Source organism: Pholcus phalangioides, unplaced genomic scaffold (assembly GCF_987345545.1).
Source record: "Pholcus phalangioides strain wild (caught in Gottingen) unplaced genomic scaffold, Ppha-v1.0 ptg000015l_1, whole genome shotgun sequence".
In the NCBI taxonomy this organism is placed as follows: Eukaryota; Metazoa; Arthropoda; class Arachnida; order Araneae; family Pholcidae; genus Pholcus; species Pholcus phalangioides.
The window spans coordinates 85,824,495-85,850,519 of NW_028301608.1; the positions used below are offsets into that span (position 1 = coordinate 85,824,495).

The window sequence follows — 26,025 nt, forward strand, 5'->3', positions numbered from 1 at the left end:
AAATCAGCGTCAGAAAAGGTTTTAACATTTTCATCTTAAGGCACTCATATGAGTGATTTTAGCATTTGATATATGGTACATATGTACTAAATGCTAAAATTATTCGAGAAACCAAAAATATATTTTGTGTGTCATTGTTGTGTATTTTCTCATTTCATGCGACACACTTTTAAACCTTCACGGCATGCATTTGTTAAAAACTGGACATTCAATTTTTTCTCCTGGGGAAGTAGTTCCCAAACACGAAATTCTAACATTTTAAATACACTCACGCGATATTAAATTTACAATGCACACACACTTATACGTACTCAACCAAAAAAGAAACTTTTCGACATGCACCAATTCAATAGAAGTGGGGGAATTCTGACGAGTCACGTGCATGGTTCAGTAGCATAGCAGTTTACAGCTTCTTCATATATCACCATATTTCCAAAAGAGGTAAACAGAGAAAAAAATGTGTTGCGTGAAGCTTATCAATTTATGTGTACGTGAGTAGCACGTCCAGGCGATGGAATATTTTTGTTATCATGCCACTGCAAGTACTGTACTACTAAACCACACATGCAACTTGTCTATATTCTTCTATAGAATTTCTAATGAGTGGGTACATGTTGGAATGTAGGATTACTACATTCTCCGAGAATTCTCACAATAGATGACGCAACCACAAAAAAAATTTCCACCTAAAACAGAACCACTAAAAAAGGGAGAAAAAGGGAACAATAATGATCCGTCTCCCTTCGCCTACAATGAATTGTTCCCACCGTCTGGCCAGTTTTATTGCTTTGCCTGGAGCATGACAAAAAGCTTTCTCTGACCAAGAATTTTGTCGTTTATTACATTTATTGGTATTTTAAAGCTTAAATAGTCTCGTTAAGCTCTATCCTCAGGAGGTATTTTTTTCGGGGGCGTTACTTTTTTGCCGGAGGAGATTTATAAATCCCCATAGGAATTAGCATTAAGACCTGTTCATCCCCATTTTTTTTATTTGTCAATGGAAGATATAACCTCCCCCCCCCCCCCCCCCATGAGATTTCCCCACTTCAGTGCTCGGCATTTGCTGTTAGTGAACAAACGATAGTATTCTCATGATGAATGTTGCAGTTTTCCTCTTCCAGAGTTGTTTTTTAGACTGTCTTTTCATGTTATCCTGGGGCGGGCTGGGCCATGGTTAGAATGGCATCTGTTCTGCTTAAGGACGACTTGCTGGGTTCTTGTATTCTGGGAATTCCGACGGTGATTGGAGGTATGTTTCAGAGTGGGAAACCAGGTTCGAAAACCGAGAAAGGAGGACGCTTACGCGCACACAATGGGTAAAATTATTTTTCCTAATTTCCACAGCAAATTGCGCCGCTATTGTTAACAAAAACCCTCTGTCACAAAATTTTTACCCACTAACACAGAACCTCTAAAAAAACAACAAAAAAAAGAAAAGAAAAAGAACAAATAATGATTCGTCTCCCTTCGCTTTTAATGAATTTTTCACACAGTCTGGTCAGTTTTATTACTTTGCCTAGAGCAAAGCGAGAGGTTCTTTTTTTTTTCTACCTATCTTCTTTTTTTTCCTGAGCGTTGCTTTTTTTGCCAAAGTCGATTTCGCCACAGGAATCAGTATTGAGTGTCATTCGTTATTTTCTTCATTTCTGAATGGAAGGGAGACAACACACCTCCTCCTCCCTCCCTCCCTCCCCACTTCAGTATATAGCATTAGCTGTTGGTGAACAAACAATGGTATTCTTAAAATGGATGTTGGAGTTTCATTTCTCCAGAGCGGCTTTTCGGACTGTGTTTCATGTTATCCTGGAGCAAGCCGAGTCATGGTTAAAATAGTATTTGAATACCCTGCTTGAGGGGGGGGGGGCAACCTTTGTTCTTGTATTCTGAGAATTTCGACGGCAACTGGTCAAAGCGCGTCAAAATGGATGGGAAAAAAAACAAGAGACATATATTGTATGTTTGTATATGTTTCAGTGTAAGGAAAAAAATTTCCCTCAGAGTGATGCTGATTATGACGTCTATTCGAAAAGCCTCATTTGGGGCCATTCAAGCATTACGTAAGCAAATTTTTAGCTATTTTTGACCCCCCTCCCTGTCAGTAAAATTTCGTCAGCACTGCCCCCTACCTTCTAACACATCTTGGTGGGATCAGAAACGTACGCGCGAGGAGGTCTCGTGTGCCTCCCCCCCAGACGAAAAATATATATTTTTTAGTGTAAAAAAATATTTCTTAAAAAAACTAAAATTTCGAAAGAAAATACATTTATATGTAATTATAGTCGATTTCTGTTAATTTCAATGCTATTTGAAAGGTAAGAACTCAAAATTTCTCTTTAAGAAATTCATTCTCATTAGCCCGCCAGGCCTTTCGTAAGCCGTTGTAATAGCCCTGAGGGCAGATCTCAGCGAAAATTTTTGCATTCCGCATTCCGTAAATTCATTGCGGCCCACCCTTTAAGCTATATATATAGTAAACCCTTGACCCACGGACCAAATATGGCCCTGAAGGTTATGTGATGTGGCTTGCCCCCCCCCTAAACTCAATTTCATGAGAATGAACTAAGCGGCACATTTACAGATCGCTTAAATGACCAGTGGCACAGTTGCGGAGCATTTAAGTGGCCGGTGGCACATTTTCAGATCACTTAAGTAACCCGCGACACAGTTCCAGAACACTTAAACGATCCGTGGCACATTTAGACATCCCTTGAGTGACATGTGGCAAAATTTTTGAGCACTTAAGCGGCCCCCCGGTTCGGTTCTACATCACTCAAGTTACTCGCGGAACATTACATTCCCAGATTACTTGAGTGATCCCCGGCATAATTACGGGTCACTTGAGTGATGCGTTGCGCAGTTCCAGAGCACTTAAGCGGCCCGGAAACATTTCCAGAGCACTTGAAGGATCAGTGAAACATTTAGAGATCACTAAAGTGGTTCTGTAGGGGACTTATCAATAGGAAGAATGTTAGTTCAGGTGCCCAATAACTATCGAAAGAGTTTTTTTTTCCGTGTTTGACGCACCGAATAAGATGCCATTAAGAGTATTCCATATCTTCATAAAGGGTGGTTGATGACGTAAGCATCATCCAAACCCCCCCCCCACCCTCCTCCCCCTTTGTCATCAAAAGTCAGCAAATCGGACCCCCCCCCCCCCTCCCCCATCGATGCTGACGTTATACTTGAATGACCCCTTTTAATTTTAAGTAGGATCAGGATTTTACCGTTAGTTGAGGTTTAGCGCTCCACTTATGGGCGGGCGAAGCAACCGGATACTCAAGTAAGCCCAGCCATGGGAAGGAATAGTGCATTGGGTTTGAACAATGTCGATAAAAGGTTGGTATTTCAGTGCTTCGTTCTAAAAATTTGTGAAATTGCGAAGTATTTTAGTGTCGTGGAAACATCTCATGACACATTTTTAGGTTTTTAAATATTTACTCTTTAAGTTGCACGTGTTACTGAAGAGAAAACTCTTATTAAATCTGAAATTGAATAAATCAAACACAACTTCAATATTCATGTTTATTTTCAACTGATAGGAATTGAAATGGGCCTTCGATGTTTATTTAGGATAGGATTTAATATTACTTAATTAATGACGCTTATTTTAATTCTTTGAAATTTTTGCCTTAAATTTTGAAAAAAAAGTAAATATGCATGACTCATGTGAAGGTATGTACATTTAAGTCGCAGCATAACCTTTTTTTGGATAATTATGAAATTAAAGTGTGAGGTATATTAGTACTAATCGGTTATATTGGGACGCTGCCAATTGGTGATGAAACCAGCCAAGTTTTATGTGGGAGTGTTTTGGGGGTTAGTAAAAAGTCGCGCAAGGATAAATAGGAATGCCAAGCTACTATCGAATGCAATTTAAATCAGTGGTTCTCAACCTGGGGCCATATGGCTCCCTTGCGGTCCTGGGATATTCTAGGGGGGGGCCACGAGAGAAAATCAGAAGAAAGGTGAATCTCACGACAAGGTGGCGAATGGAGTCAGAGCTGTGAAGAGAATAGCTTTAAAAGTGAAACATGGTTGAAAAATATTACTACTTTCAGAATCCATCAGATCCGTCCTTAGAACCAGGGCCATCTTAACCCTTGGGTCTATGTGGGCATGACCTGGGTCCTCATGACTATAATGGAAGTATGGAGGGCCCCCCCCCCCCATAACAACAGTTGATGTGTTGGGAGGGTCGACTTATCGTGCAGGTTCGTTGGATCGTCCCGTATTTTACACCAACCATTTTTTACCATATAATTTGACTCCTGGGAGAGATGATAATCCACAATTTGAATCCGTGCCTAGCCAGGATTCCAGAGATTGATCTGATTTATTAAATTTCATTCATAATAAATTTAGTTTCGATTAGACTAAATTTGGTAAGTAGAAAGTACCTCACTTCTTGGATGAGGGTAGAGGAGGCTCTGGATAGGGCAGGGGGCACGAAAAAAATATGATCCGCTGAAAAAGATTAAGAATTGATCTTAAATCATCCCAATTTCAAAATTGTACCAATAGTCATCCCAATAAGTGACCAGTAGCACATAATCCGTTGATTATCTGCCTCAACGCCATCTAAAAAAGAAAGTTAATGTCTAAAGACAGTTCTCTTGACGAATCCAAGGTCTCTGGTGACTAAAAAATTGGTATTTGCACGTAAAAGTTTTTAAAATGTGATTACTAAGTGAGAGTTTGGAGGCAATGCAAATTGAAATTGGTATTTGTACCTTCTTTTTTATATTAACCGGTTTACTGTCTGAGAAAAGTTAAAAAAAATTTATATATAAAGTTTTTTTTCGAGAAAAATTTATATCTTGCCTCCTAAAAAATGAGATTTTTGAGATTGTTTTTTTTCCTTTCTGGAACGGCTATAGTATAAACCCTTTTGGTGATGTCGTGGAGATTTTTTTCCTTTAGTGAATAGCGAGAAAAATTTCAGAAAGCATCATGTGAAGTTGTCAAGCCCGTTGTTTAAACTCTTTCTGGGGGTGGGGGGGGGGGGATTGCAAAGAACATATACTTGGTGTATGTATATATATGTATATATGTAATAAGACAAGGAATTCTACCTCCCCTCTTTTTCCCGTGTGCACACACTCTATTTTCCTCTCCAAGACCAATCTCTCTTCCCTTCCTCCAATATTGGAGACCAACAAAAGTTTGTACCTACCCTCTCCCTCCATCCAAGACACTTGGATCTCCCATCCCAAGGCACTTGGTCATGCTGCTGCGATAAGAAGCACATGGGAGTATTTTTCCATTTGTAATAATGTGTAATCTGCAATTTAATTTTGGAAAGTAAACCCATGTAGCACTACCAACCAGCAATAGTTGTATAATTACATATACATATAATATTCATGCTTTCAGACGTCTTTGTTACCAAAGAAAAAACCACCAAAAAAGGAATAATGCTATGGCTGGTAAAATAAAAAAATTACGATAAAAAATAAACGGCAAATACAATGACTTTCTCAGGATAAATAAAGGATCAAGATTAAAAATATAACATTCTAGACTAGATACGGAATTGAAAATAATGAAAACCAGGACTCCTTTCAAATAATGCGATGGCCACTTCTTATATGTAAATAAATATTCTTTGGAATGGAAATAACTTTTAACCCTAGAATATAAACACAAATAAAAAAATAAAAACCATGTGTTAAATACCGATATGTTCATTGTTTCTGAGATGTAGAGTTAGTATTCTAAGGTTAAAACACAATAGTCTGGGTTTGGTCAGAAACAGTCTCTGGGTTCAATAAAAATGTGATCACAGGATTAAAACTATAACGGCTGGTATGCAAACATTAATAAAAATATCATGAAATGTATAACCTGATAGAACAAGTCCGAAATGAGATATTCCAACAGGAAAAACAATAGCATTCTGGGGAAATGATATATAACGATACACGCATAAACAAACAAAAAAAAAACATGCCAGAAAATTACACAAAAAAGTTGCCAAAGAAGGAAAAAAGGATTATACTATATTCTACAAAATTCTACATTAATTTGTTTCTGAGCGAATGTTGTATTGCTGGACAGTGTTTTCCATTCAAGTCTTACCCAGTAATTTCATGCATGTATAGTTCCTGAGGAATTTGAGCACTGAATTGCAAGGCATGTCCTGCCAACTTTTTCTTAAACATGCTTGTGTTTTCTTTGTTAATTCATGATTCATATGAAAAATTATTTGGTTTTTTATTCTTACGTTATCTATTGTATGTTTGGTGCAGAAAGTGATGATCAGCAGCGGCTTAGGTTTCAAATAGAATTGGAGTTTATACAGTGCCTAGCCAACCCACATTATTTGAACTGTAAGTGTATCTTGACTTTTTTTTTGCAATTTTGAAGCAAATTTTTGTCAAGTTTGATAAAATATTCGCTCACCATGAAATTAATGTCACTGACACACTATAGTGTAACAAACACCCAAAATTTTGGTGGGGGGAATGTGCAAACTTTTAATTCACAAGCCCTATACAATTCTTTTATGTTTTTATTTATCAAGGATCCTGTGTTTTCAACATTAAGTGTTCCAGGGACCCAAAAAGGTGATATATGTCTATTCTATAGTTTGTTTCAGGTTAACTTTGCAGTGAAGAGAAAGGTAGAGAGTGTATTCCTTCGCCGCAAAATATAGTTCCCATACATCGGAGGTTTCTGATGATCATTTATATAGAATATTTCAAATTTTTTTATGATTTCGAAAAAGATACTGAAAAAATACCGTTTTGAACCAATGTATATTTGTTTAAAATTTTTAAATTAGAAAAAATATTGGTTACCATTATCAAAAATCCATGGCGAGCTCAAGAACATTTTGGCGCGATTTCCAAGAAATTTTCCCTGCCAATATCACTGTCGTGCTTTTTTTTTTGGTTGCACAATTATATATATATATTATATCGTCATTTTGTTGAGTTTTCCATTGAGTTTTGAATGTAGTTATAGGCCTACGACGAATATTCAATCAGGTTTTTTTTTCTTCCGAAAATAGCCTTCAACGAATTCAGATATTCACTCATAGATTACAGGAAGTGTCCCTCTTTCATGACAGCGCCGATACCATTGTGAGAGGCTCTCTTTATGGGTGTAGGTTACGGTTCCACTCTTTATTACGGCGCCCCCCTTTTTTTTTAATTATCTATTTCTTGCCGTGTTCGTAGGATAGGGGTGGTTTCTGAATTCCAATAGCCGATAGTGGAGGGTGTTGGCATAAGTAATGTCTCTTTTGCGTCCACACCAACTTCTCCCCCACAGCACACACAGAGGCTGTCTTTCCAGATAAATATAAATAAGCAAGAGAGAGAGAGAGACCCACAATGGTTTAGGCTTGCAGTGTATTTTTTCCTTCTGTGACAGTTGTATCTTTTCACTAGAGATAGACATGCTAAAACGTTCTCCGTTCTTTTTGGCAATAATGCATAAAGCACGTTATTGAAAGGAAGAGGAATTTTGGATTGCAGATGGCCTGATGGAGCACATGTTGGAGCAACAACAATTAATAAGTAATAGAGAATCCGATAGTTCTACAACTTGAAGTCAGGATTCTATAGAATGGGAATCCGTAAAAAATGACTAAAACTGTAGCGATAATAAGTGGCATCGACGTATATGCGTTCAGGGGGGTGAGCGACGGAAATTTCGGCAAGAAAAGTGAGTAAAAGAATTCTAAATTTTTCCTTATCATTTTTATTATTATTATTTGGGGCTATTCCCAAATTCAAACATGAAAACCGGGTTAATAGAAGTTACTAAGATACTTTTCAATAAAAATTTTTTTTTTTTTTTTCGAAAACCGCACTTTAATTTATGAAAGTATCGACGATGGTTTTTTTTTTCATTAGCTAATTGTTACTGACTGCAATTTTTTCTACAAGCATTACGTTATACGAAAAAAATATTTTTTTTCTGCGAGGTTGGCGAGAATCAGCCATACCTTACCGAGGCCGCGCATTGATACATAGGTTAAAAGGCTTTAGTTGTCATAGCAACGAGTGATGCGGTTCCCTCGTAGCTTCCTCTTCACTGCAAAGTTAACCTGAAACAGACTATAAGTGGCATTACTATTGTATTAAAGGCATAGGTTACACTGCTTTCGATTTTTTTAGCCTCATGAAAATCCCCAGTCAGAAGAAACCAAATTCTTCAAATTTTTATTATCTTTATAGGAAAATACTCAAATTGTGCTTTGTGGAATTAAAAATACCCTAACGAAAATCTCCTAGTCTATGCAATCAACAAAGTGACCATGTTTTCTTGAGAAAAGTATAGGAAATTGGCAACTGTTGCCAAATATGATACCAAAACTAAGCCGTTTCCAATTAGGCTATTGCTAAAATTTCCAAAAAAAAAATCACCAACAACAGGAAATGAAGTGTTACTGCAAATCACAGTTGATTTGTGAGATGAATATTCATGGTCATAATAATCAGTTTGGCTCACATTTGTGCTTTGAAGCTGAAATCAATCTCCCCATTGAAAAGTCTCGCCACAGAGAACAGCAGGCCTACAACGATACAATTATTCAATATACAATCATTGCACTTCACTCATAGTCAGAAAAAACTGGTGGCAGATGGTAGGTAGCACTACGCATAACAAGCATTACACAAACAAACTTCACTTCAAGTTTCACTACACATACACACATTCCAACATGTTCCAATTCATTAGAGGTTCAGCAGAGGAGTATGGACGAGGTACATGTATGGTTTAGTGGTAGTAGTTTGATTTCAGGGAATAATTTGAATGCATGTAGGTTTCTGTGAAAATATGGACAGTTTTTATAATAAAAATTTGGGAAGGCAAAATTACGGGGAAATAACTGAAATATACCTGGAAAATGGGTCATGCTCTTAGACTATATCAGGCATGACAAATGCAAGGTAGTCACTGCAGCTGGATGAACTTTCAGGAGCAGTTTCATTGAATTTCTCATAAGCAGATGGGCTTGAAGATCCCGGGGGTGGGGCATGGTGATGCCAATACAGTGAAACCTGTACGAGACTGGAACATTAAAAGACTGGAATAATAATCTGTTTTACACAGATTTCCATTTTATAAAGGTGCAAATCAATTCACTAATCATCAAACAGACTATATTTTGATTTTGTTTGAGAGGTTTCCATCTGATATAGTGTCAGTCTTAGACAAGTTTCACTGTACATACAGGTGCATTATGTCACAAGCATGCATCATTGATTTTAGGGTGGGGGGGGGCGATACCCCTATGACCCACCTCTCTGTACCTCCGCTCATGATGATTCTCAAACTTTTGTCACCTGCGGTTTTCCAAGAATAGTCTAACAAAGTCTGCTTCAAAGTACTGAATAGGAATACATCAATATCATCAGCTCAACATGACTCGCATCCACTGAATTTGATGAATAAAATGAAATTTTTTCTTTCAAGTTTATTCACTATTACTTTTTATTTATCGTTGCAGTTCTTGCTCAACGAGGTTACCTCAAAGACAAAGCTTTTGTAAGCTATTTGAAATATCTTCAGTACTGGAAAAAACCTGAATATGCCAAGTATTTGAAGTAAGCTCATTTGCTATTAACATATTTTTTTCCCTTACATTTTTTAATACAATGTTATATTTTCTTGTCTACAAGAAATATCTGAGTTGATTTTGAAAGATGTGACAATATATACAGTGATACCTCAGCTAACAAAGATAATTGGTTCTGGAATCGCGTTTCTTAGCCGAATTCTATTTCCTATATGTTTCTGTGAAAAATTGCTTAATTCATTCCAGGCGCTACCCAAAATTTAAAGATTAATTTTTCAAAATATCAAGGAATGTTATAAAAACAGCAAAAACTGACTGAAGACTAAAATGAACTGCAGGAAGATGAAATATTAAAGATCTTTTCATTTCACACTATGTTACACAGCCAACAGAGCTTTAATCCGCTAAAGCTAGTGTTGACAAAACCTAGTTGAGTTCATAGTTGTCCCCATCCATTTGTGATTTGGTCAGCTCATTTCTGTGTCCGATACATGCAGATAGAAAAAAATAAGCTCCTGGAATGCCTAGACTGTTCAGTTTGATGTGATGAGTCTTGCACTGAAAGAACACATGGTCTGAAAACATGGACTTTGTTTTTCAATGCATTTTCTACTAATCAAATCTTTCATTTTACATGAAATGGCTCAAAAACTTTCAGAAAGAGAAGTGCAGATACATCTGGAAAAAAGATTCTGAGGTGGACGTAAGTTAATTGGGCTTGAGTGGTAGTAATTCTGATATTGATTGGCACAGAAATTCAGCTCGCGATGCGGCTGTTTATCGCATGCATCCATATCAACAAAAATGTTTGTTAGCCGAGGTATTGCTGTACTTGTTTCTTGAGCTTTGATAATTGGGAAGAAGACGACAACATTATAATATATTTATTATGCTTGAAGCTGGAACCTGTATCTCAGGGTACATAAATATAGTCATATATACACAGAAAATGACCAAAATTTGAACAAAAATATTTGTTTACAGCACAGTTAACACAAGATATACAAATATGCTTTTGTATGTAATACATATGTATGCATGTCCAAAACTCAAAAAATCTAGTAAATGGAAATTTAGGAGGGGGAAAAGAAAAAAAAATTACTAGTAGAACAAGGGATGTGGTGAATTTTGACCATGAACCTACTTTGACGTAGAATTGTGCCCAAATGGTTAATCTCAGGTTACTGAAATTTCATGACTTTTTCTTAATGCAACTTGAGGCATTTGAACTTATCTAAAATATAAACTTTGTAAGTTTTTTTGGGTTAGAGATAAAACTAAGTTCTACCTACTATGAGGGTACTTGTCATCTTTTCGCTGCTGTAGAGAGATTTTGCATTAATATGGTTACGAAACTTCATGAAATGGAAATTTTTCTTATGGTAATATAAATATTGTGGAAGAACAGGTTTCATTATGGTGTTTGCTGTATGCCGACAATTTTTGTTCCTTTCAAAGCTGTCCCTTTGAAGAAACTCCATCAGTATTCAGATTCATATGATGATCTATATAACATATCTAGGTTTTTGCTGCTTTTATTTGCCACCGATGAATATTCATCAGATAATAACCATAATAGAATGAAAACGGCATAGCAGATACAAAATATGAAAGAAAACTCTGGGACAATGCATTCATCAAAGAAATTTCAGTTGAAAACTAGCAACACTATGAATAAAGTTAAAGTGTACTTGAAGAAGGCAAGAGATGTGGCTAAAATTAGATAGACTGTTCAAATAAGTTTCTGTAATAAAGAAATTTTCGAAGTGCAAAGTAAGGGTTAGGTGGAAGAGATGGTTAAAATCTTCTACAGAGAAGACTGAATTGAGAATAATGATCTGAAAAGAGATTTTATTCTGCTTACAATTCTCCGACTTTGTGCTAATGGTTTGTTTTCTATCTCCTTCCAGGTACCCGATGTGCCTTTTCTTTCTTGAACTGCTGCAGTATGAGCATTTTCGCAGGGAGATAACAAGCGCCCAGTGTGCCAAATTCATTGATGATCAACAGATACTTCACTGGCAGCATTACACTCGGAAACGTACAAGGCTTCTCCATTCTCAGCCCGAGGTGAATCCGGCAGCTGCAACTACTGCTCCAGCTGTGTCTCAGCCTGCACCAAGGCAAGCCTGAATCACCACAGACTTTGTGTGCAGGAGAATCTTAGAACTTCCTGAAGATTTTATTTATTATTTTATGTGTTAATAAACTTTAAATGATGGCAGCAATCAGACTGTTCTTTTTTATATTATCAAGTTTTTGTTTGTTTTTGATTGTTTCAGCCCTCAATGATCCCTACAAAACTTTGGGTGTTTCTCAGTCTGCTTCGATCCCTGATATAAAACGCGCTTACAAAAGGCTTGCTAGAGAATATCATCCCGATAAGAACAAGAATGGCGATGCCGAATCCAAGTTCATCGAAGTAAACAAAGCTTATGAGCTGTTAATGGACCCTGAAAGACGGAGGTTATTTGATCGATATGGTAGAACAGAAGACACTCCTAACTTTCGTCAACAGCCAGATTACACTAAATTCAAAAGATTCGATTTTGACCCATTCGAATCCATTTTCAGTCAAGGCGGGTACAATTTCCACTTCAAGTTTAACCAGGGTTCTCTCTATCATAAATTTACCGTTACAGCTAAAGCATATGAGAACCATATACTTCCAAACAGTAATTTCCAACCATATCTTATACTATTCTATACGGAGCTTTGCTTTCCGTGCCTACATGCTGAACCTGTCTGGCAGAACCTTGTGCAAGAACTAGAACCTCTTGGTCTCGACTTTGCAGCTATTCATGCTCAGCAGGAGAGTGCTTTGGCTCACAAAATCGGTGTGAGCTCTGTGCCATATCTTATAGGGGTTATAGATGGCCGCACGATTCATTATAGAGAACCCCAGTTGAGTTTTATTAAAGTCGTGGACTTTACACGCCGCATGATACCATCAAGAACAATACAGACTCTCACCGATTCCACATTTGAGGAATTTCTTCAGGGATGGCACGACAACAGAGTTAGGGCGCTCATATTCAGTAAAGCAGAATCGATTCGATTGAGGTACTTGCTCCTGGCTTACCGTTTCAGAATGAGAGTTGCTTTCGGTCACATCCGTTTGGGAATTCCGGAAACCGAGGAAATCAAAAGGAGATATAACGTTCATTCTCAGATGGAATCTTTGCTTGTTTTCAATGAAGATTACTCTAGACCCGTCGCCACAGTAAGCATGACAGAGTTGTCTACTCAAGTCATGAGAGATGTCATAGAATCCAACAAGTTTTTAATGTTGCCAAGGCTTTCCTCACAAGTTCTCTTTGACCAGTTGTGCCCGCCGGAGATAGTGAGAGCCAAGAAGTTCTTGTGCGTCATATTGGTGACCAAAAACGAAAACCAGTATGACGCTTCAAGAGCCGTCATGCGAGATTTCATCCGTTACTCTGAACAGCCAACAGGACGTGCAAGGTTCATGTTTTTGTACGAAGAAAAACAGCAGGACTTTATCAAGGCCCTGTGCCAGGGTCAAGATGCGCCAGATGAACCCTTGTTGCACGTAGTGGTGTTATGGAGGAAAGAGCATGACAGGGTCAAATACCAATGGCTAAGTAGGAAATGGAGTATCGACGATGACATCAACGCAACAAAAGAAGAGCTTAGGAGCGTCATGCAAGAGTTCATGGAAAATACAGATGCCCTGCAGTATGACGCCAAAGTTGCTCTCTTAACGGATGAACATGCTCTGAGTTTATTCACAAGAATCCTTAATCGCCTCACTCTTATGGGAGACTTGCTCTGGGATAATATTACTCGTCAAGAGATCCTGCCAGTGGTCTCTGTGATAATGTCTATTGGTTTCATAGTTCTGGTGGGATACGTCATGTCCTACCTTGTCCAGCTAGAAGAACAAAGTATTCAAGAGAAATACTCTAAAGAAGGCAAACAAGTACCAGGGGTGAACACAAAAGCGAAGCCAGAATACCGTTTGCATGTGCACGAACTGCGAGGTGAAACTTACAATGGTCTTGTTAGACTTCTTAAGCCAGGCTGCCGGACGATTGTGTTATTAGTCGATGGTGAATCGAAACTGAAGCTGTTGCCCACATTTTATCGCATTGTCTACCCCTACAGGAAGAACAAGACTCTCATGTTTGCCTTCTTGATTGTCGAGAAGAACCTGGAATGGTATCGTCGTCTGTTGCTGCAAACTTTGGGTGAGCGTCGGGAGCTTAACATAAACCCCAGAAATTGCATTGGCACTGTTCTCTCACTTAATGGACACCGCAAGTACTTCTGTGTGTATCATGCCAAGCATGCCGAACTCAATTCCAAGGGAAAGACTAAGAAAGGAAACCCAGCTTCTGCACCTGGTAGCGGTGGCGGCGGTAGTAGCAGTAATGGTGGCACCAGTGGAGAATTCATGGGTTTCGAAGAGAGCAACAGCGAGACCGATAACAGTGATCTAGAATGCGGGAATCTTTCCAAGAACGAAGAAGACAGCTTGTACGATAGCATTCTGTTTCAAGAACACCTTCTCGATGGTCTGCCGAATTGGTTGGACCGTTTATTTGAAGGCTCTACCCAAAGATATTACATACAGTACTGGCCAGATAATATGAAGTGAAATGTTCAAAGAAAAACTCAGATTTCTCAAGAGCCAGTTTTTCGACAGTATAGAACAAAATTTGCTCTTACTCTATATTTTTCTTTTTGCTTCACGGATGTAATGATGGCACGCTTATAATGTTGTTTTTGAAGAGTGAAGCGATCAACATTGCATTGAACTGTCACTTTTGGCACTTGTGATAGATGATGCCTTCTAAGCAAATGTGTGAGATGTTGATTAAATACCAACTATTAGCAACCAAAGTAGTCTTTTTTCCTAATACGTCCTCATATTCTAGTCCTGACTGTTACTCGAACTTTGTGATTTCGTTTGTGAACTGTGCCGCTCGTCAAATATTATTATGCTTGTTCACCCCTTTCCCTTCTAATTTCTTATTTATTTATCTTAGAATAGATCTTATAATACAAGATGTCTTTTTTTTTCAACTTTAATCAGTTTTTATGAAGTAAGACTGTTATAAAACAGCTGAAAGATCATGAAAATATGAAAAATTAGATGTAAACTTTTTCCCCTAGCTTATGTTAATATGTGACGTCAAAAGAATGTTATTGAGTGATATCGTAAAGATTTTGATGTGCTTCATTCACACTGCCACTGCATATGTATCTGTATATCGCGGATATAAATTGAATTTTACACGTACTTTAAATTCAACTTAGTTCAATGAATATAGTCGAGCCCAGATATAATGAAGTCTCACTGGAATGTGGAAAAACATTCCCAATATCCGATATTTGTTATGCATGATTGATAAATACATGAGCTTTATGAGAGGAATCCACTTGGGAAAAACAGCTTTTCTCAACCTATGGTCTGTAAGGGCTAGAGGTGGTGTAGGCCAGTGTTTTCCAAAGCGGGAAATATTTCCCCCCTCCCCACCAGAGCAATGAAATGATCATGGGAAATAGAAGTTAGGATTTAGTATAGGATCCATATCAGCTTGAGTTTGGGTGATGAGGGAAAAATATCGTGAAGAAGGCGGTACATGGAACAAAAAGTTTAGAAAACTGGTGTAGGCGGTCCTCAGACAGACTTGAAAAATCAATGCTAATTGCTGTATTCGCCCGCATCAGTTGGCATGCAAAAAAACAGGGACCAGCATATGAGGAATACGCATATTTTCCAGAGATGCAGGAATTAATATGAATCAATTGCCTGACTTTCAAAGTGCTCTGCGATCCTTATTGAACCTCGCTTTTCCCGACATGCCGGGAATGGACCGGACTTCCACATTCAAATAGCTTGTGTTCCCTGATTTTTTTACCATGCTGGCTAATACGACGGAATACGGTAAACTGAAAATTGCTCGTGTAAATCACAAATGTTAACAATATTCACATAGACTTGAGTTAGTAGCTTTCTAAGTCTTATGTTAAGGGTAACCTGTCAATGTTATGTGTTCTTGTTTTGTGATTTTAAGTAGTTGTCAGATGCCACTGTACTTTAATTTACCTGGGTCCCGGCACCCAGGGTATTCAAAAAATCTGGGTCCCTTTTGAGTGAAAGTTGGGTCCTCTCAAAAAAAATTATCTTGAAAAAAGTATGCCCCCCTTCCCCATAATTCACTGGTATCTCTATGAATTTTTTTTCCAACATGCCCCAGGTCTTTCACCACCTGCTTATATATCTTTTTTGAGATGGTAGCGGGCCATATTCTGGGTAGAAGGAGGTGGTATCTCTGTGAATCAAAAATGATTCATTTCTAAAAACATGTTCTATCCAAAGGTTAATTTACTTTCATGTCTACTAGTAGGAAAAGCTTGCAAAGAAGCCCATTAATGAGAATTTAACATGGAATGTAGCACATATAACAAATCTAAACGAAATATACAGTTGATCCCGTTTATAACTTTCCAATTTAGAACATTTTTCCACTTAGTACAACTGATTTTCATGGTCCCAACTTTAAGTAATTCTTATTAAGATTTCCTGTTTGAAGTGTTTTCCTGCTTACAACGTTTTTATTACAGTTTTTGAAAAGTGTTATAAGCAGGATCTACTGCAATTAAAAGTTAGAGGCACAAATTTATATATTTACTAATAAATCAATCTATAAATACCCTTCTGATTGATTTTTTATTTCCTTAAAAGAAATCTTTGCTCTTTCAATAATATATTCTGATTTAAATTTAAAAAGCAAATGAGATTTTCTCTCAGCACACACACTCTCAGACTAGTCTTCCTTCCGATTCTCTCTATTCATATGAGCAAGGATTTCATACCAATCCTTGCGAAGCGATTTCCTGGTATGATTTTATTTTACCTCCCTGTTGGTCCACCACTGATCTGTTGCCATTAAGTGCCACATATTTTCACACCTGGATATGGGAGCTATGTCAGATTTGTGTTGGTGAAACTCAAGTGTGTTTGTGTGCCCAGCATTCAGCGTGTTTTGTGTTCAGTGGGTGGTGCCATCTAAGGCTGCAACTAGATACTTTCTCAAATGGGGCAAGCACACATTTTGGCACCCCGTATAATGTAGAAGGAGTTATAAAGGATGATTTCCCCTTTTCCAGAGCCCTGGGGAACTAGACCCACCTGCTCTCACCACCACCCTAGTGCAGCCCTGAATCTATCCTCCAAATTGGTTTTTCATGGATTTGAAATTTAATGTATACATATTTGTGTTGTATGTCTGTGCGATTTTTGTGGCAACCAAAGCTTTTTTTCAAAGGAATAGCCAACTCAAAATTGGAAAACCTTAGAAAATCATATTTTTAACGCATCCCGTAGGGCGCGTGAACCAAATTTTTATGCATCCTTCCCCGAAATTTAAGGTATTTGACGCATTATAACACGTCAATGGCATCCCTGAGTTGTTGACTGGACTATTCTGGAAAGTCACGGAACATTGACTGAGGCAAGAGAGTCACTGATGGCCAAACCACATTACTACTAAAAGTGGTCCGTCAAACTGTTAGTCAGTCCTGAGGAATAGAAAGACTGCCATAATGAAATTCGTTTTGCCGATTTTTTTATTATTTAGAGTAGTTATGGTTAATGAACAGAACCAGCAGTATCTATATCTGGGTGAAGATTGCCATCTAGCAACAGGTGGATCGGACAGAACATACCCGTGGCCCTTTTATTGGAATAGTATCTCGAGTGTGCAATCTAATTTTGATCCTGAAAGATAATTTCTGATTTAATGCAACTTAATCCAAAAAAAAAAAAAATGCATTCTTGCCAAAACCTTTGTTGTGTCAAACATCCATAAATATGGCAATTTGTTATGCAGGAATCCCTCACTTTACCCGATTTTGAAAATCTAATTTTAGAAATTTGATGAGACAGCATGGAAGGAAATGCTCAAATCCATTTTACTAGATCTTACTAATGATCATCTGTTGATAACACATCTACAACGGCATCGAAATTTTAATGGTCCTAAACATGTCAATTTTTGCCTGGAATATTCAGAATCTTTTTAGCTTTTCTTCTAAATTTTTTATAAAGAGACGAAGAATGCTACTTGTCAGCTGAATCTTGACTTTTCATTAAAATTGTTATCAGACTCTTGGGAAAGAATACATCCACACTCACACACTAGAATAAATCGGAAGCCCCAAAGCAGAATGTGCCAAAATCTGTGACGTACGTCACAGAACAATTACCGCTACTGCAGAACAATTTGGAATAATTTTAAGAAAAAGTGCAAAAAAACACTCACAATGAATGGGGATTTTTACTGCAAAACATTTCCAGTCAGTCGAGGACTCATCTCAGAAGAGTGCTAAACATTCTGCATTGGGGATCAGAAGTAGCGAAGACAGGTGAAAAATAATAAAATTTATTCATATAGCCTAAATTGACAAGATTTCAAGGAAACATGTTCCAGATTTTATGCCAAGGTGAACTTGGAAAAAAAGCTCACCTGGTCTCTACTGGAACTCGAACCTTGGCCCTCTTGCATTCCAGTCAAGCGTGCTACCATCTACACCACTGGCGACACAACCCTGTGTTCCTTATTTCATGCACTATAGCATGGGGCGCTGAAGTAGAGGCAGTAGCATCTCTCTTAATTTAAGCAAATGACCCCCCAGGTGGGATATTATAAATAAAGATAGACTGCTTTTTCTCCGCCCAATATATCAAAGAAACATATTTTCTAGGTTTTATACCAAGAAATATGTGTTTCCTTGATATATTGGGCTAAATGAATTGGATTGAATGAATTAATTATGCAAACTTATTAGTAAGTCTCGTGAATAGAGATGGAAGGTTTTTCTATAAATATAAATTTTTTATATTTATAGAAATGGCCTTCCATCTCTATTCACGAGATTTACTTATAACTTCGCATAATTAATTCATTAAAAAATTTTTTATTCTATTGCTGGAAGTTGGGGTTACCTTTTCCTTAGCCTTCTGAAGAAAACTCCTGTCCCTATCTTACCCATGTTAAATTTAACTCACTTTAAGTGAATATTTTGTGGAATGAATTAATTGCGCTTGAAGCGAGAGATGCCTATATGTGATAATTTTAACATTATTTTGGTATTGCAGGTTCTCTCTTTTAGGGACAAAAAAAAATTCATTATAACTGATACTTTGTATTATCCGATTTTGTTGTAAATGGGCTCGACTGTACTTTGATCTTAGTATCTCAAAATCTAAATTCACATTTTACCATCTTAAGAGAGAAATCAGATTGCTATAGTTTCATATATTAACAATGCATTATTACTCTAAATGAGAGGTGAATCCCTGATAGAAAAAAATGAATGAAAATAATGAATGAGAAACAAAAAGTGGAAATCAAAATAGAAAATTCAAAACGATTTTTTTTAAATATTCTCTGAAAGAAATTTTAAAAAAATCTGAAGTTAATCTCGTAGCGCATGGACATTGCGGAATTGTTAAGTTGTTAAGATCTTTAATTTACATTTCCTTTACTATATATTTAAAGTAATAGACCAGCAGTCTTCAACCTGTTGCTCGGAGCACCATGGTGCTCCTGGAAGCACTAAGAGTGTGAGTGCTTAATGGTCATGCCTGAGCTGATGCTCGCCGGCACTTGATCAATGCTCCAAAATCAAACGCCCTGTAAAAATTACATATGCATTAATTCCACGTGAAGCATATTTCTGAGACCCTTGCCATCTGGAATCATACACGTCTGGATTTCTCGTCAGCAAAATTCAAAGCTTTTTATGCTATTGTTTTATGTTTGAAAAAGGTCTTGTTGAATGTAAAATGAATCTAATCGTGTTTCTATAAAAAAATAGATGAAATTTAAAAAAAAGTTAGAATGAATATATATATATATATAATTATTGTTTGATAAAAGGTAATGATTAGTAAAAGTTAAAAAAAAAGAAAGAAGAGTTCAATCTTTGGAGGGAGAGCTTCTATTAACCATGGGCAATGGTCTGGAGTCTCCTTGGATAACAAGGCCCTCAGTCAATAAAGACAATCCTAAAAATGTGTGAAATCTGCCGATCACAGATATAGGGAACAGATATTTATTCACAAACTTGAATTGAACTTTAATGCACAATGTAGTAAATATGAGGCCTATTCAAAAAGTATCCAACCATAATTTTCTGTGTGTGAACCAATGAAGCTAAGGAGGCATGATATAATGCACATATGTAGCCACTCCTAGTGTTCCTGCTTGAATTTTTTCCTGTCTGCAGACCATCAATGAGTGAAGAGGTGTGAGCTGTATTGCATTTTAGTTTTTGACAAAATGGCAGTAAAAACTTGAACAACGCTGCTGCATCAATCTACCACTTCTATATGCAATTTACTGCCATTAACGAGTTGGGTTGAAAATGAAGGTGCCATAGTAGTTGCCTCAAGCTCATAATAAAAAATGTCTTGTTATCTGTATTCTTTCTCGGGATCTGACGGCAACTTTCACGACAGTAAATGAGCAACTTTCCACATGGCCTCTCAAGCTTTACTGCATTAATCGTGATGGAGCTGCCAAATGTGATTTAGAATGTTTGGTAGTACTCCTTGGTGATGGTTGTGCCAAGGGCGTAGCGAGGGGGGGGGGGAACTTGGGGGGTCTGCCCCCCCCCCCCCCCGAAATGTGAGAAAATGACTGTAAAAAGGGAAAAAGATGGCCAAATCCATTGTTCTGTCACTTTGGTTCCCCCCCCCCCCGAACGAAATTTCTGGCTACGCCCCTGGGTTGTGCCATGCTGTGTGTGATCGCCACTGGAGTCAAAGAAGATGGTCAGCATGACAATATCTCCTGAAGCCCAAATCATCTGGAATGAATGGATTCAATTCTAATGCTTGCCTTGTCTGTGAGTTCTCTTATCATGGTTCGATGATCCTACATCACAGGATTGAAGATAAAAAAATTCATTTAGCAAAAAACTGAAAATGGGAAAAAAACCTTTAGAAAAATGCTAATGAGTGATGGATAGATGTCTACTTGTTTTGTACTTCCTGTACGCATTTTTGCGAAAGTGACTACTACTTTCACATTCTAAAATTTTCTTCCACATTTTGCAAAAAATACGACCGTAGCTTCAATCCTGCTACATTACCAGAGTCCTCACTTGGTCAATAATGATCTCATTTCTGGATGTTGAGGGCCTACCGGGACATACTTCAATCTCCATTGATATGCTGCCATCTTTGAAGTTGTTGTACTACTCTTTTATCTGTGCAGTGCCCATTTTTTCATTTCCGAAGGTCTACTGAAGTTTACTGATTGTTTCCACTCTGAAATCATCAAGCTGTACACAAAATTTGATGCAGTAGTGTTTTTGAAGTTTTTCCTGTCATTTTGGCAAAAATTAAAATGTGACAGCACTCACACTTTCTCAATTCTTCCACATCGGCAATAGCAGCTTCTATAGGCAAATAAAAATTCAAGCATGCACTCTAGGTGCATGCATTGCATATGTGCACCAAATAATGCATCCCTAGCTTCATTGGTTTATGAATGAAAAATAATGGTTGGATACTTTTTGAACAAACCTTGTATTAGAGATACATAAAAATATTCTCAGAAATGACCTGATGAAAGACAAATAAAATTATCAAATAGTTACAAATATATATATATTTCCCTTATTTTGCTAAGTTTTGTCAGAAATGTGAATGTTTAACCACTATTGAAAAGCATTTTAGGAAAATAACATTCATAATCAGGAGTAAACATTTGAAATCCATTTCCCAATTTCTTGAAATTTGTGCATTCATGTTTCTGGCATAAGGAGGTAACAATATTTTATAATTATAAACATTTGAAGAGAACTACAGAACAAGTGCACTGGCTGACGTTGCTGGTAGCTTTATTCAAAATGCTAGGGCTGTCCTGAGTCAAATGGTTATTTTTTTCATCGTGAAAGTCAGATATTTGCTCGAAATTTGGAGCTTTTGCAAATATCTCTTGTATCCAGTGATGGTAACCTCGTCAAGCAAAATTTTCCCTTAAAAATTTCCCCTTTGAGTAAATATTTCACATATGTTCTGAAAAAGGTGCTGCATCTACCCGAGTCAAATATTTTTACACTTAAAAAGTATTGCACTGCATTTATTTTTTTCTTCCATCAAAAAAATTATTTTTTTGTATGAGCTCTCAAACTTTCCCACAAATGCTAAGAAATCACCCACATGGACAAATTTTCCCACAAGTTGCCATCGCTATTTGCATCTTATATTCAAGTCAGGACTCTTGTAAGTTGAGCTACCGTTATATATGTACAGTATATACATCAGAAATTATTATATAACTGATTAGAAAAATAGAAATTATGTATAAAATGAAGTTAAAAGTTATTGCATTATATGATACGCTTTCTGTGATTGAAATGAGTGTCATACTTATTATTTCAGTCATTTATGGCATACCAGGGGTTCATTTACTTCTTACGCTGGTAGCACCCTTTGGAATGACAAAGTTTTAAATACCCTGAGGCACCTCTGCTTAACTTCCAGGCACTGTAAAACACCTAAGTATGCTCAATTTAATTTTATTCCAGAGGCAATATCGTCTCAAGTGCCACAGTAGTATGTGTAAGAGTCACTGCTCTATTGCCACAGCCGATGCTCATTATAAAAGCCCATTCATTCTACAGAAAACACATTATACCAGGAGGTCGTTATATCAAACGTTTAAAAAAGCATAAATTTTAGCTTCTTCACCTTTTCAAACTGTTAGAATTTCCCTTCTCATGATTGACCACACAAAAAAAAAACCCAAACTGTTCTCAAGAATCATTGAATCACAGTTTGTTTTTAATTATAGTCAGCAAATTTCTCATTGGAATGATTCGACTATTTTGGCTTTCAACATCAACTTCCACCAGATTTTTAAATTTAAGATCTAAAGATAAAGCGCTCAGTTCATTTAAGACAGCCATGTTGAATGAATAATTTTCAGAATGAAAACATAAGTTCACTTGCCTGCATATCCATAATTAGAATAAGACAAACATGAGTATTTTTTATGTGGGCAGTGTATTATATTTTGTCATGTATGTATAGTTTTAGTCTTTATAATTGCATTTTTAATTGGGTTGCTGTATTTTAGAAATATACAACATCCATATTTGTTATGAGCATCTTTTTCTTAGCCACCTCGTTGGCCATTTTGCCTGTTATGTCTTTGTATTTGTATATACTGTGTAATATATTCTCTCATTAAGAAATTAAGTGAAATTGTGCGAAAAATCAACCATTGTGAATTTAGAATGGTAAGCGAGGAAAGAAATATTCAAAACCATCCAGTCAACTCATGCGCCTTACTATGGTTCTTTTTCCAGTGAGGGTGCTACTTAACCTCAGGGTTTTTCCGTAAGAGTACAACACTTTATCTTTTCTTTCCTAAGCATCATAAGCTAAGGTAAAACATACTCAATGTCGGATTTTGTCCATTTTTTTGGAGGGGGCGGGGGACGAGAAGCTTAGTTCGGACATTGCAGTGGATTGAATGATATACCAGTCATTATATGTAGGCCTGTGTTAGATTAAAAAATAATGTAGCAGAAATGGGAAAAAATTTGGGACCTATTGTAATGGTCTTTCGTTATGTATACTAGGAGTGCCAACCGTATATTTAGGATTTATATTCACGAAGAAATGAAACACTTCCCATTTCATTTGACCTAAAAGATGAAACGTTGCTGATTGGCTAAGAAACCTGAATTTTTCAGGTTTTTTAACCAATCAGCAACAACGTTTCGTCTTTAGGTCAAGCCCTACTGATGGCATTTAAAAAGAATATTGAATGCTTATGATATTGATATAAACTGAAATATTGCATTCACCGTTAGTTAATGGAAGTTAAACAAAGTTGTTGAAGTTTAACATCATGTAAAAAAAATCCTTTCACTGTTTGTGTATAAGAAATAATTTTTTGTACTACTCACAGATTTGTCTTTCTAGCTGTCATTTTACCCACTTATATTGCTAGTTGTCCTTTTGATGTGGAGAATTCACATTATGCCTTATGGTTGCACCCAGTGTTCACCAATATGCATCTAGATGCACAATTCATGCATCAAAATTCAATTTTAGTCCGAAATTTTCATCTGGGAGTAAAAATAGTCCTTTAAATTTTAGGCAGTTTTTTTTAAAGAACATTTCTCTTTTTTCATTAAACATAATTACAAAATTGCCCCTTTAAATTTCTTTGAGAGGAGTGTAATTACTAGGGCTAGGATTTTTATGACCTGAAAACTGGTAAAATATACCCCAATATTCACTGAAAAGCAAATGTTGCGCTTAGAAACATGGGATTTCTTTGTTGGCATCTAGAAAGTTGGTGCCTAGTCTTTCCTATCTGAAGTTAGAGGAAGATTAGGTTAGAGGACAGAAGTACCGTATGAATTTTTTTATTTTGCCACTGTGTTTTCACTCTCGAAACTAGTATAGAGTGATTCTTTAACAGATTTTCAGCATTTGCAAAACTAGAGCCATACCTCTATAATGAATGGCCGATCAAGGCTAAATTAGGACTACTATTACTTAATCATACATGCACCTAGTACATATTCCTCTGCGGAATTTCTAAAGAATCGCTACATGCAGAAATGTGTGTTCTGAGTGTATGTGTGATCCTAACATATTTATATTATTGAGTTGCGCTTGTTTTGTGTTTGTGCTGCCTGTCTTTTATATTCTGAAGTAAAGATAGAAATAAAAAAAATTTTCATGTTATGTCAGCATCATGTTGTAGGTCTGCCTGCTCTCTGTGAAGAAACTTTTTTTCAAATGGGAGAAGACTTGCATTCGTGCCTGGAAGCTGGAAAACCAACTTCAGCCGACCACCACTGTGCCATCAAACGGGATGCTAAATTAGGACTAACAGAACACCCTGTGTATTGAGAAATAAAAATTTCCTACCCAAGGGTCAAGTCAATCACTCCCTTTCCATCAAGTTCTAGCAGTGGCATAAAAGTTAGGGGACCACTTCGCTCTAATGCAATATCTTATCTAGACCAGCTTATTTCGTGTTTCAATTAATACCTACCCGAAAGCCCCTTTGGCAAGGGCACCGATATGGAATGAAGGTGAACTCTGTCATAGCCTCCCGCTTCATTGGTGTGAAACATCTCAAAGACCATTGAAAACCACTTATCTGGACCTTTCGTTCCCATAACAAAGTCGTGTCAGTTTCCCCAGGTGGGAAAGAAAGATGGTCATTTTCTTATTATGTGAAAGTTTTTATTTTTGCCTCTATTTGGTTTGGAAGTGTGTGATTCTACTTGTAATTATTTTGGATTGTTGAAAAAGCCATTAACCCTTAACTGTGCATCGTTGTACCATTTCTCCCCCCCCCCCCCCCAGTAAGTATTTATGCATTTCAAAAAATCGAAAGGGTTTTCATAAAAGCAATGGGTTTTTTTGCATGACTTCATTCATCAATTAAGTCGCTAAATAATTTTTCTATCATTAATTATTTTCTCAATGATATTTCACCAAAACATGCATTCAATAGATTTAATATATATTCAGAAAATAAAATTCACAAATTCAAATAATATCTATATTTTCACAAGCTTATTAAGAAGTCAAAACGAAATCCTCGTGAACAATACTGCAACATGTTGAGCACACAAATCATTGGTACGGTCACTAACAGCACTGTCCTCATGGTCAACCTCAGATATCTAGTGTTTCACGATTAATTTGGTATAGTTTTTGAAATTACGATGCTCTTCCAAGACTTCATTCTGATCTGAATACTTCGGCAGTCAGTCAAAAAAAAGCCTTGCGCAAGTGGTGTGGTCATTTTGCCCCCCATGGAAACTTCATTCAATTTTTTCCTCCCTTTATATCATTGATCAATGTCATAAATTTTTCAAACACGTTTAAACAATCAGCTTGAAAGGTCTTATAACACAATGGACAAAATGCATTTCTTTCTTGGGATGGCAATACGAGCAGTGCATAGGGTACGAAATGACACCACCACACCAGTTACGGGTTGAAAAAATATAAATTGTAAATTCTAGACTTATAAATGAGCATCATATTCCATAACTTTGTAAAAAAAACTTTTTTTTTTTGGTAACAAAATTTTACAATAAATGCACCAATTCTACCTTCCTAAATAGCTGTATCCTTTGTACTCTTAAATCTTACAAATCGTCAATCTTAGCTTTGAATTTTAATTCCAATGGATAGTAATTTCCGAATTATGAATTTGGGTGTGGAAATGCATGAACTTTCTTGTTAATGTTCGGACGAAAATGTTTGATTTAATTAGCGTAGATTTAAATGAGATGAACGTTGGAACTTTTTTATCCCATTCTTCATTTATTGCATTGATGATATAATTAAGTATTTTGTTCAATAGCCCTAAAAGTTTGTGAAGCTATATGTTTTGATGTTGTTTATCCTTTCCAAAGGTTATCTTTGTTTATGTTTTTGAAATAAAGTTTGTGATTGCGTTCAA

At 36.8% G+C, this 26,025-nt stretch overlaps 2 protein-coding genes across 3 annotated transcripts; both read left to right on the plus strand.

Annotated features, from left to right (window-relative positions):
• The first annotated feature begins 3,254 nt into the window (after positions 1-3,254).
• Positions 3,255-11,760, plus strand: MED31 (mediator complex subunit 31). 2 transcript variants are annotated; one of them, XM_089244643.1, is made up of 4 exons: positions 3,255-3,336; positions 6,249-6,329; positions 9,464-9,560; positions 11,443-11,760. In XM_089244643.1, exons 1-4 carry the CDS (start codon positions 3,324-3,326, stop codon positions 11,663-11,665), a joined length of 414 nt encoding a protein of 137 aa, XP_089100769.1. In that variant the 5' UTR covers positions 3,255-3,323; the 3' UTR covers positions 11,666-11,760. The 2 variants fall into 2 exon arrangements, with proteins under 2 accessions (XP_089100769.1, XP_089100768.1); XM_089244642.1 differs by lacking the exon at positions 3,255-3,336 and adding an exon at positions 3,470-3,672.
• Positions 11,748-26,025, plus strand: l(3)80Fg (dnaJ homolog subfamily C member 16 l(3)80Fg). The gene has a single exon (XM_089244641.1). It carries the CDS (start codon positions 11,748-11,750, stop codon positions 14,151-14,153), a length of 2,406 nt encoding a protein of 801 aa, XP_089100767.1. The 3' UTR covers positions 14,154-26,025.

Bases quoted from the DNA above. Each gene is read 5' to 3' on its own strand.
- MED31 (XM_089244642.1), top strand. The intron at 6,330-9,463 runs GTAAGTGTATCT...TTATCGTTGCAG, and splicing joins CAACCCACATTATTTGAACT to TTCTTGCTCAACGAGGTTAC. The intron at 9,561-11,442 runs GTAAGCTCATTT...ATCTCCTTCCAG, and splicing joins GAATATGCCAAGTATTTGAA to GTACCCGATGTGCCTTTTCT.